The 12,827-nt window shown below is 43.3% G+C and overlaps 1 protein-coding gene across 1 annotated transcript in view; it reads left to right on the forward strand.

Moving 5' to 3' along the window:
• LOC129707713 (von Willebrand factor-like) overlaps positions 1 to 12,827 on the forward strand; it is an 84,258-nt gene that overhangs the window by 26,977 nt on the left and 44,454 nt on the right. The window contains 8 exon segments of the mRNA XM_055652939.1: positions 2,473 to 2,611; positions 3,304 to 3,438; positions 4,042 to 4,188; positions 5,753 to 5,893; positions 5,995 to 6,093; positions 6,901 to 7,057; positions 9,897 to 10,055; positions 10,898 to 11,030. Coding sequence (XP_055508914.1) covers positions 2,473 to 2,611; positions 3,304 to 3,438; positions 4,042 to 4,188; positions 5,753 to 5,893; positions 5,995 to 6,093; positions 6,901 to 7,057; positions 9,897 to 10,055; positions 10,898 to 11,030 — 1,110 coding nt within the window.

Consider the following 12,827-nt stretch of genomic DNA (forward strand, 5'->3'; position numbering starts at 1 on the left):
CGGTGAAAACCCACGTGGTCAAGAGGAGAACAAGCAAACTCCATACAGAGAGCACCCACAGTGAGGATTGAACCGCGGTCTCTGGCACTGTGCAGGAGCAACTCTACTGCTGTGCCACCGTGTCGCCTTAATTAATGGAGACATTGACCCATTTACCATAAGTAGATTAGTGCAGTGATTATTCAAAAAGGCCAGGCACAGATCATAGCTCACATGCAATGAAATTCAGGTTCAGGCTATTATCATATACATCAGGGTGCAATGAAAATTCCTTCTTCACACAAAGCTCTCATTCAACGGCCTGACATGCCCTCTCTGACCAACATCTCATCTTTACTAGTCCCACCTGCCTGCATTTAGCCCATATCCCTCTAAACCTGTCCTATCCATGTACCTGTCTAGTTGTTTCTTAAACATTGCGTTAGTCCCTGCCTCAACTACCTATTCTGAGGGCGCTTTTTCAGACCAATCGTGGTGGGGAGGGGGAGAAAATCTTGTGTTAATCCTTTCTTCAAATAGTGGTTTAGTTTCCCGTTAAAGTTGAGCGTGACTTCTCTTGCACAATTAAGAGAAGGCCGTGCTGCATCACAGCGCCAGGAACCCGGGCTTGATCCTGACCTTGGGTGCTGTCCATGAGGGGCTTGCACGTACTCCCTGGGACCACGTGGGTTTCCTCATGGTGTTCCGGTTTCCTCCCACATCCCAGACATGCGGGATTAATTGGCCCTCTGTAAATTGTCCTCTCGTGGATGAGAAAGTGGGATAACATAGAACTAGCATGAATAGGTGACCGATGGTCAGCATGGAAACTGGAAACCCACGTGTTCCCAGGGAGAACGTGCAAACTCTGAAGGGCCTGTTTCCAAGCAATATCTCTAAACTAAATCAAATAATCTAACAGCCTTTTGTATAACAACAGACAACTCAGCAAGCAAGTTCACATTCTTTGTGATCATTTTGAGGTCACGACCTTTTGTCACAGACTTTCCAAACACAGGAAGTTGCCTTTCATAATTCAATGTTATCAGAGCTCATCATAATTTCAAAATATTTTGTTAGTTCTCCTCTGGGCATTATGATTCAGCGACAACTGTTCCTGAGCTACAAATCACGCCACATTATTCGTTTCTCTTGTTAAACTTTGCCGTGCACAATTGAAGAAAGCAAATTACATTTGTTTGTATAAAATTGCGATTAATATAAATAATTTCGGCTGAAACACAATAGATGAGTCTCGACCCGGAACGTCACCCATTCCTTCTCTCCAGAGATGTTGCCTGTCCCACTGAGTTACTCCAGCATTTTGTGTCTACCTTCGATTTAAACCAGCACCTGCAGTTCTTTCCTACATATGAAGCTAAGTTAAACTGATCTCATCTGTGACTCTCCACAAGTGACCCACATTCCTCTATTCCCTACAAAGACATGCCCCGATCTAAAAGGTGATTAAGCACCACCATCGTATCTGTGTAGCAGGGGTGGGCCTGGCCTGGCAATGGTGTCCGTGTCTCCCCCGCTGCTCCGCCACTCCGTGCCGCTGCAGGCCGCGACCGATCCAATGATGACGGATGCTACATGCACAGAAATCACAGATTTCTCCAAGGCAATCGAAAGGTTGAATTGAGGTTTGCTGTTCACCAGGTGTTATATCATTGTTAGTGGGAGAGTGTGAGGACAGTCAGGAGGAAAGTAGATTTCATAGCATCCCTGTGGTTGCAACAAAAAGGCTCACATAGAGTGGTGTCAACCTGTAATTTAAAAATCACGATAGTCACAGGGCTGTACTACGTGGAAACAGGCCCTTCGGCCCACCCTGTCCCGGCCAACCAAGGTTTGCATAGTCTCATTTGTCTGTATTTGGCCTCTAAACTCTTCCAATCCCAATATCTGCCTAAATGGCCATTAACATTTGTAATTGTATCATTATCTCTAGCACTTATTTCCAGATACGGACTACCCTCTGAGTGAAAAAGCTGCTCCTGAGTTCTGTCTCAAATCTCTCTCCTTTTACCTTAAGCCCATGTCTTCTAGTTTTAGAATCTGTTTCCCTGGGAAAACAGACTCAGTGTTTGCCATGTCCATGCCCCTCAAGATCTTGTACGCCTCAGAAAGGTCACCCTTCAGCCTCCTATGCTCTATTGATAAATCATGATCTCAGCCTATCCAACCTCTCCCTACAAGTCAAGCCCACAAGCCCATGTAACATCCTGAATGACAAATGACAAATGTCTTGTTGCCGGGCGGCCAGAGCTGCACACAATGCCCCAAGTGTTGTCCAACCAACAACTTGTACAGCTACTGAATGCAATGAGCTATTTGTTGAGTGAGAACGAGTGACTTGGAAAAAACATGTTCACCAATGGACCTCTTGTACCATCTTCAAGATCAACTGCATTCTGTTTCTTCACGATGTCGGCCAACTCTCTTCAGTGAAAATGGAACTTACCATTTGCTTTCATTTTGTTTTTGCAGTAAATGTCTCAATCGCAAGTGGCAGTGCACTGATAAAGTGTGCGATGGTATCTGCCTTGGCGTTGGTGAGGCCCACTACATCACCTTCGATGGGCTGAAGTACACTTTCCCAGGCCAGTGTCAGTATGTGCTGGTTCAGGTATGGACACTCTCTGTGGTTCAACAGAGGGTCTGGGAATTACCAAAGAGTTTGTTGACAAATGTCTTTGTCTTTGCATGTAAGCCATTGAACTCCTAACTTCTGGCAATAGTTATCTTTTAAGCAGGACAACCCATTATCCAACCATTTCCCTTTACAATTCTCGAACAAAAATCAATGCTTAACCAACCTGCAATATCAACACTGTTTCTCTTTCTACAGATGCTGCCATGACCAACATTTTCTATTAATGTTTCCATTATCGATGCATCCCTTCTTTATTTTTCTCAAATAAACAAAACCTTACCATATGTTTCTGTGCCATCACCTCCATTGTTACCTGTAAACTAAATAAATACCTTGTTTAAACGAGGAAGATGGGAATAGGCCCAAAACGTCATCTGTCCATTCCTTCCACAGATGCTGCCTGACCCGCTGAGTTCTTCCAACACTTTGTGTTTTGCTCTAGATTCCAACATCTGCAGGTCCTTGTGCCTCTGTGTTTCCAAATGTCTGAAGTTCTTATTGCTATTCATAATTATGCTCCCCTGACCTGCCATCCTCATCCAGAAGTAGTTTTCTTTGACTCACATTTCCCTTGCCTGTGGACCTCAGGGAATGGCTTTTACCTACATTTTAATCATTTTAGTTGTTTCTCTTCTTTGACTTTTGACGTTTTTCATAACTTGTAGGACAGTTGCGGTGGGAATGAAGGAACATTCCGCATCTTAGTGGAACACAGTGGCTGTGGGTTGCCAGGAGAAGAATGTTCAAAAGACATCACTGTGTTATACGATGGCGGAGAGCTGGAGCTGTTTGCGAGAGAGGTGAGTACATAGATAACCTCTTCTTCTTGGAGAAATGAAGCTTCTGGCTTTGCTCAAAGTGTGTGACCAACCTTCTCCAGCCCAACCTCATTACCCACATTGGACGTTGTCTCTGTAACAGTAACAGTACAATTCTGCACCACCATATTCTACAATATACATGTTGTATTCATGTATAGTATGAATTGGAAAGACACAAAGTGCTGGAGTAACTCAGTGGGTCAGGCAGCATTCCTGGATAGGTGACCTTTTGGATTGATATCCTTCTTCAGATGTTCTCCAGGTTCTGAAGGGTCTAGACCTGAAACTTCACCTATCCATGTCCTCCAGAGATGCTGTCTACCTGTTACTCCAGCACTTTGTATCTTTTCTTGGTAAACCAGCATCTGCATTTTCTTGTTTCGACTCTATAATATTAATTGGATTGTATAATAGTATAATATGGATTGGATAGCAATATTGATTGGATATAAGTATAGTATTGATTGGATGGCAAGCAGACCAAAGCTTTTAACCTTGTTACACATGATAATAATAATAAAGTGAATGACAACACTTAGACTTTTATTTCTTCACTGATAATTTTAATCTTTTTTTGATTAGGTGATTATCAAAAAGCCATTTAAGAATGGAGAAGACTTGCAGATATTTAATTCTGGTCTTTACTCCATAATAGCACTGGGTAAAGCGATTTCTATCCTGTGGGACAAAGGCACTCGCATCTCTGTACAAATTAAGGGGCAGTACAAGGTAAGTAGATTTCAATGATTTACTCGGAACATAGAACAGTACAGCACAGGAACAAGTCCTTCGGCCCACAATGTCTGTACTGATGCCAAGATAAACTAATCTCCTCTGCCGGCACATGATCCATATCCCCCCTGTTCCTTGAATACCCATCACAGCTTGGCCACTCCCTCTTCTCCCCTCTCCCATCAGGCAAAAGGTACAGAAGTGTGAAAACGCACAGCTCCAGATTCAGGGACAGTTTCTTCCGAGCTGTTATCAGGGAGCTGAACCATTCTCCACAACTAGAGAGCAGTCATGAACTACTATCTACCTCATTGGTGACCCTCAGAGTATCTTTGATCAGACTTTACTGGCTTTATCTTGCACTGAATGTTATTCCCTTATCCTGTATATGTACACTCTGAATGGCTTGGTTGTAATCATGTATTGTCTTTCCGCTGACTGGTTAGCACGCAACAAAAGCTTTCCACTGAATCTCGGTACATGTGACAATAAATTAAAACTGCAACTGATCTAAAAGCCTCTTAAACCTCTCCCTGTTTTTTTTTCTTCCCTCCATTTCTCCTTCCTTTCTCCTCTCGTGACCTCCCCTTCTTCCTTCAGTCTTCCACCCATCTATTCCTTCACTAAACTTGCTCTTTCATTTATTTTCTGTAAGAAACTAGAGACCGTTTATAACACTGGATGCAGCCTTATAATCAGCCACAACTAAATGGCAACCATACGTAACACATTGATGTTGGCGAAAACAGTCAGGAAATCCATTGTACTTTAATGTGGAAGTAGTTACATTAATGGTCTCTTTTCTCAAGACAATAAAAGACAGATAAATGACTAAATGGAAATTATCAAAGGCAGATAGAGAGAAAATGTTTTCACGTGCAGGGAGGGCCAGAATTAGTGTCTGCAAAAATAAGCTGGAACCTAATAAATCTAATAAGGAATTTGGAATAAAGTACTTTACCCAAGGGAGTGGTTAGAAGTCTTTGAAGTTGGAGAAAACAGCCAAGTGAGGACACTAGCATTAGCGTGAGATTATGTTAAAGTTATAATTGCTTACACATATTGTGCAATTCTATGTCATGAAATCAAACGTCAGGCGGCATACAATTTATTGTTTTATTACTGTAATCATAATTCACTTTGGGCCATTTGATGTAAAGATTCTGAAGAAACTATCTGCGAACACAATTAATCATTTTTCCATCATTGTCCATTCCTTCCTATTTTTTCCCTTCTTATCAGTTTCCAAATACTTCTAAAATGGGCGCTGTCTTTATCTTTTGATCTTTTTGTTAATAAAAATATGTTAACTGAGAAATATTTAAAGTCTAGAATAATTTCCCAGCGTAACACTTCCAGTAGTTTAATGACATCATATTCGACACAGACATTGTCGGCCAAAGGGCCTGTTTCTATGCTGTACTGTTCTATTTTTTATAACACTGTAATATACAATATGTTAAAATACCTGTTATATATCAACTGAAATTGCCTATATTAACTGCAATTTTATACAAACAAATGTCATTTGCTTTCTTCAAACTCCCCCTCTTTGACATAGGGTAAAGTCTGTGGATTGTGCGGTAATTTCGATGGAAATAAAAATAATGATCTTCTGAGCAGTGCGAACAAACTTGAAATTGACCCCTTTGACTTTGGGAATTCATGGACGGTGAAACATTTGTGTGCTGATGCCATCCAGGTAATCACTCGACCCCGTTCCAATGTTGTCGCCCTGTTAGCACGGTGTGTTGGAGTAAGAGTTGTCTCAGGCTGATTCTTCTCTCTTCTTTCACTTCTCAGGCACCCTCTCCATGTAGCGGAAACAGTTTGAAGCAAGCAATGGTTGAGAACTCTTGCGACCTGATCAAAAGTAGCCTGTTCAGTGAGTGTGCAAAGCTGGTGAGTGAAAATTCTTCCGAATGTGGGTGAACAAGGCCATGGCCAGAAACAGAGAGCTATTGCCAGGACTAGAGGGTGTGAGCTGTAGAGAGAGGTTGAGTAGGCTGGGACTCTATTCCTTGGAGCGCAGGAGGATGATGGGTGATCTTATAGAGGTGTACAAAATCATGAGAGGAATAGATCGGGTAGATGCACAGAGTCTCTTGCCCAGAGTAGGGGAATCGAGGATCGGAGGACATAGGTTCAAGGTGAAGGGGAAAAGATTTAATAGGAATCAAAGGGGTAACCTTTTTCACACAAAGGGTGGTGGGTGTATAGAACAACTGCCAGATGAGGTAGTTGTGGCTGGGACTATTCCAACGTTTAAGAAACAGTAAGACAGGTACATGGATAGGCCAGGCTTAGAGGAATATGGTCCAAGCACAGGCAGGTGGGGCCAGTTTAGCTGGGACATGTTGGCCGGTGTGGGCAAGTTGGGCCGAAGGGCCTGTTTCCACACTGATTCACTCTATGATTCCATGACTCAATAAGATAGCTTGAATGTGCAATTATTGCCGCTCACCAGAACCAGGCGCTTCAGCCCAACTTGTCGGCGCCGACCAAAATGCCCCATGTACACTAGTCCCACCTGCTTGTATTTGGCTCATATCCCTCTAAACCTTTTCTGTCTATGTACCAGTCCAAATGTCTTTTAAATGTTGTTCTTGTATTTTATGCTTGTGAAGGGAGATCGGGAAGAGACCTGAGCCTCTCCTGATGTGTGTGTTGAACCCGTCCAAGCTGTAATCCTGCGGGTATTGTTTTCAGATCGACCCTCTGCCGTTCTGGGAGATCTGCGTGTATGACACCTGTTCCTGCGACTCCATGGGAGAGTGCCTCTGCCTGTGCAACGCCATCGCGGCCTACGCACACGAGTGCGCTCAGCGGGGCATCCAGGTCCAGTGGAGGACCAACAGCCTGTGTCGTAAGTTAAACTGGGAAGCTGCAGAATAACTCCAGCTCTAGACAGAGACGGAAATAAATAAGTTCATATTGTCACAGGAGCAGAATTAGGCCATTCGGCCCATCAAGTCTACTACGTCATTCATGGCTGATCTATCTTCACCCCCGCAACCCCACTCTCCTGCCTTCTCCCAATAATCCCAGACACCCGTACTTATCAAATCAATCAATCTCCGTCTCAAAAATATCCATCAACTTGGCCTTCACAACCGTCTGTGGCAATGTATTCCACAGATTCACCACCCGCTGATTAAAGAAATTCCTCCTCATCTCCTTCCTAAAAATACGCCCTTTAATTCTGAGGCTGTGGCCTCTGGTCCTAGACTCTCCCATCAGTGGAAACATTCTCTCCACATCAACTCTGTCCTGGCCTTCCACTATTCGGTAAGTTTCAACGAGGGTTCCCCTCATCCTTCTAAACTCCAGCGAGTACAGGCCCAGTGTCTTCAAATGCTCATCATATGTTAACCCGATTCTTCCTGTGATCATTCTCTTAAGCCTCCTCTGGACCCTCCTCTGGCCGTTCACTTAGAAACATAGAAACATAGAAATTAGGTGCAGGAGTAGGCCATTCGGCCCTTCGAGCCTGCACCGCCATTTAATATGATCATGGCTGATCATCCAACTCAGTATCCCGTACCTGCCTTCTCTCCATACCCTCTGATCCCCCCGGCCACAAGGGCCACATCTAACTCCCTCTTAAATATAGCCAATGAACTGGCCTCAACTACCCTCTGTGGCAGAGAGTTCCAGAGATTCACCACTCTCTGTGTGAAAAACGTTCTCCTCATCTCGGTTTTAAAGGATTTCCCCTTTATCCTTAAGCTGTGACCCCTTGTCCTGGACTTCCCCAACATCGGGAACAATCTTCCTGCATCTAGCCTGTCCAACCCCTTAAGAATTTTGTAAGTTTCTATAAGATCCCCTCTCAATCTCCTAAACTCTAGAGAGTATAAACCAAGTCTATCCAGTCTTTCTTCATAAGACAGTCCTGACATCCCAGGAATCAGTCTGGTGAACCTTCTCTGCACTCCCTCTATGGCAATAATGTCCTTCCTCAGATTTGGAGACCAAAACTGCACGCAATACTCCAGGTGTGGTCTCACCAAGACCCTGTACAACTGCAGTAGTTCTTACAACCGCACTTCATGTGATCGGAGCAGAATTAAGCCATTCGGCCCATCGAGTAGTCCGCCATTCAATCATGGCTGATCCGTCTTTCCCTCTCAACCCCATTCTCCTGCCTTCTCCACAAAACCCATGTTTATCAAGAATCTGCCAAACTCCACCTTAAAAATAACCATTGACTTGAACTCCACAGCGATTTGTGGCTCAGCTTGGTTTTGGGATCAGAAATCCTGTTTAAATTAGAATCACTTGTTGTTCCCAAACATGTCTCAGGCTCGTCGACCATGGCTGATATTGGCAACAAACTGGCTGTAGTTCCAAGTTGGCAAAGCAACTCCTGATTGTCTTTATTTATTTATTTTTTTTAAAATTTTATTTTTATTAGAAGTACGGTAAATTTAAATACTACACAACACATATATCTTAATACATTTTTTGTACCGCTTCATTTTTTTTTGAGCTTTAAGAAAAAGATAGAAGTAAGGAAAGTAAAGAAAGTGCGCAAGAGTCGTGAAGTGCAAGAGTGTTGGGAAAAGAAAGCCCCTTAGAAAAGAAGTTAGAGAAGGAAGTAAAGTGAGAAAATAGACCCTAGAAAAGAAAGAAAAAGAAAATAGGAACAATCGCTCTATTATACCATTAAACTCCGCAGAAAGGGGACTACCAACCAAGTCTGTTTTTGTTGTTTTACCTCCCGTTACCAGGTCCTGATACCATTTATTTATTTATTTATTTATTTATTTAAATTACTATTGCACCTCATACTTGTAATAGGTCCAGAAACATAGACCACGTCTTTTGGAATTGGTCTGCTTTACCTGCTAAGAGGAATCTCATCTCTTCCAGATGTAATGTTTCAAACATATTTGATATCCACATTTTTATTGTTGGTGTGGGCGCATTTTTCCAGAATTTAAGTATAAGCTTTTTTCCCATTATTAGCCCGTAATTAAATAAATTCTTCTGAAACACGTTTAGCTCAGGATTACCCTCCTGATTGTCTTTAAAGGAAATATTATTGTCAGATGAGTTGTGAGTGGGATAGTTTGAAGATAACTCATGAAAATTCTTTGAATCCAAATTTATCCAAAGACATAGCGTACATAATTTCCTTTGTTATGTGTCCATGGCACCAGAATTGATTGGAACACCACGCAGCTATTCAACGCATAGGGAGAGATTCTTTAATCAAATATTAGAGGGCACAGCTTTAAAGGGAGAGGGGCAGAGTTTGAAGGAGATGCTGTGGGGCATTTACACAGAAGGTGGTGGGTGCCTGGAACATGCTGTCAGGGGTGGTGGTGGTGGAGCCAGATACGTTGTGATTAAGAAGCCTTTGGGTAAACACATGGATATGGAGGGATATAGATCACGTGCAGGTAGATAAGAGATGGTCTTGACATTAGAGATGGTCTTGCCGAAGAGCCTGGTCTTGTGCTACACTGTTCAATGTTCTGTGTTGTTAATCAAACAATTTTAAGTCGTGAATATTTTATTCCGTGGTGGAGTTTCCAGCCTCCAGTAATCCCCCTTGATTTGTGTTACTCGCTGTGCTGGTCTGGGGTTCAATGGAGACCTGTTCATTGCAAGCTCTGACCCACATGGCCGATTGCTGGCACACTGCTGGGGATGTGATGCACCTGTGCTGACTGCTGTTCTCTTTCTGCCCGTTGAAGCCATGAGTTGTGACGAACTAAATGATGGACACGCCGAACACGTGTGTGAGTGGAGATACAACGTGTGTGCTCCCGCCTGCCCACGCACCTGCCAGCACCCACACCAGGAGGACTGCCCTGTCACATGTGTGGAAGGATGCCACGCACATTGTCCCGCAGGTTGGTTTGGCAAAGACTCGTGACGTCAAATGTAGCATCTGCTTTCAACTGTGGAATAATCTCAGATATCGTTGTTTCATCCTCACCATTCACAATTATCACAAACACTATCCTATAATAACATTTTTGTACCATAGCAACATTTAAAAGACACTTGAATTGGGATACGGATAGGAGAGGCCGAGAGGGATATGGAGGAAATTGCGGGTAAATTGGATTACCGTAGTTGGGCCATCTTGGTTAGCATGCACGAGCGGGGCTGAAGGGCCTGTTTCCATGCTGCGTCACTCTATCACCCAGTCTGCAACTCACCCACTTTCAGTTTCAGCAGCGATAGTACAAATATATGCACCAGAATCAGTCACAGATTTAATAGGAACCTGAGAGGCAACTCTTTCACACAGAGAATGGTGGGTATAAGAAATGAGCTGACAGAGCAGGTTGTTGATGCACATATACGATAACAACATTGAAAAGACGTTTGGAAAGATACATGGAAAGGAAAGTTTTAGTGAGTAATGAGACATATGTGGGCGGGCGGTGCCCACATTGATGGGGCATCTGGGTCGGCATGGAGAGGTTGGGCCAAAGGGCCTGATTCCACACTGTACGATTCAATGACTGAGCTGTAGCAAGGCAGCATATTATTAAAAAAATAAATAAAATAAACAGAAGGCATGAGACAAAAGGATTTAAGAGTTCCGACTTCGGAAGCTAGAGGTAGGAATGTGCCTGGAAATCAAAGCAAGTATCTACAGCTTTTTAAATTGATCTGAACCAAATGATTTGTCAAGTGGTCGGCAGTAGAAATATTGATCATTTTCTTTTGCACTAACATATAGAAAAAATACTGGATGAAAGTTCACAGACTTGCGTCGCTCCTGAATTGTGCCCAGTTTGTGTCTATGAAGGACGGCGCATTCCAGATGGACAAGCGATTGTGGTCAACAACGGAACCGACAACTGCCAAAACTGGTAGGCTCTCTCCCTCAATCTGCACTGCTGAACCTTCCACACACACCTCACTGGTTGTGGGTGTATGCACTGATTTCTTGATTTGTACAGGTGTTATGGGGAGAAGGCAGAAGAATGGAGATAGGAGGGAGGGATAGATCAGCCATGATTACATGGTGGAGTAGACTTGATGGGCCGAATGGCCTAATTCTACTCCTATACCTTATGACCTTATGACTGGGCTACTGGTTGGGATAACAAAAAAAGACACAAAGTGCTGGAGTACCTCAGTCCAAACATCTACCTAAAAAAAAACCCTTCCGTCCCTCACTTATAGCAACCTATTACCTGCCAGACTTTGTCCCATCATTTCCTCTCTGCCAACTTTCTTCCCCCCACCCTCAAACAATCAGTCTGAAGAAGGGTCCCAACCAGAAACATTACCTGTCCATGTTCTCAAGAGATGCTGCCACTGAGATACTCCAGCACTTTGTCTTTATTTGTTAATCAGCATCTGCAGTTCTTTGTTTATAATGTTTGGGATCACTAATTTAAGATTAAGATTAAAACTAAAACACAAATTTATGTCAACACTCAATACATTTACATCTCAAAAAAACATGTAAAATAATGAGTATATGGATTATTAAATGGTCAATTTGCATTTGTATAACGTTTTATTTGGTGTCTGTGTGGGTTTGTGGTAATTTGAGCCTGTGTGTACTGATATATGCATTTGTAAGCATATCTGTGTGTGTGTATGTGCTGCTGTATACATTTGTAAGCACGTGTGTCTGTACTTAGGGTGTGCGAAAATGTACAGCTGAGAATTGCTGCACTGTGTGCAGCACTGGATTCCCAGCTGCCTGCGACCTCCCCACCACTGAGCTAATTCTAACAATCACTCCCCTGCCAGGATGAGTAATTTCCCAGCTCATGGGGAGCTGAAGGAGGTGAACAGCTACACCTATTGGGCAACTGTGATGGGACACCCTATTCTGAGCTGTGGCCGACACCTCTTTGAGCGGCTGGCTCAGTACTACCGTGAAACTGCAACAATCCACCTCCCTACTATTTGAAAATCCCATAGGTTCAGTATCTTGTTCAACACCGGTTGATGTGCTCCGGTGATGTACCTTTAAACTTACCGGATCCTCATTCCCAATAACTCATTAGGGTCCCATATCTTGCACTCTCTTTAAACTTGGTGGATTTATTAGAAAATGGTTATAATGGCATCTAACTTCTAAAACAAAAAGTGAACTCAAAGTAATTAGTGAACGCCTAAGCCCTGTCCCACTGTCCGAGTTAATTCAAGAATTTTCCCCGAGTTTGCCCTGATTCGAACTCGGAGATTTACGGTAATGGCCGTAAGTGCTCGGGGCTCTCGTGGACATTTTTCAACATGTTGAAAAATCTTTACGAGTCTTTCCGAGCTTACCTGCCGTTAGCAAGTCTTCCCGAGTACCTGCCATTAGCGTTACAAGCTGCTAAGAAACGTCTCCGGGCACCGACGTACCCGCTACGTTCATTCTACGTGCTTACCACGAGTTTGATTTGATTTTTAAACTCAGGAGAGCTCTTGAATGAACTCGTACAGTGGGACAATACTCCAGATATCTCCCCGTCTGGCAGGATTCAAGTCTCGGACCATGCCGGTTGTCCAAGGTGTTTGTTAATGTTCTCCTGACAAAGACCAGATCAGGTAGTGGTTCATGGACAGCACTAATGAACAGAGACCATGGACCAGCACCAATGAATAGACTCCAGCCTTTGTGAACGGCAACTGTGTAAATCCCCATTGCGGCAATGTTCGCA

The sequence above is a fragment of the Leucoraja erinacea genome, chromosome 22 (assembly GCF_028641065.1).
Source record: "Leucoraja erinacea ecotype New England chromosome 22, Leri_hhj_1, whole genome shotgun sequence".
Classification (NCBI taxonomy): Eukaryota; Metazoa; Chordata; class Chondrichthyes; order Rajiformes; family Rajidae; genus Leucoraja; species Leucoraja erinaceus.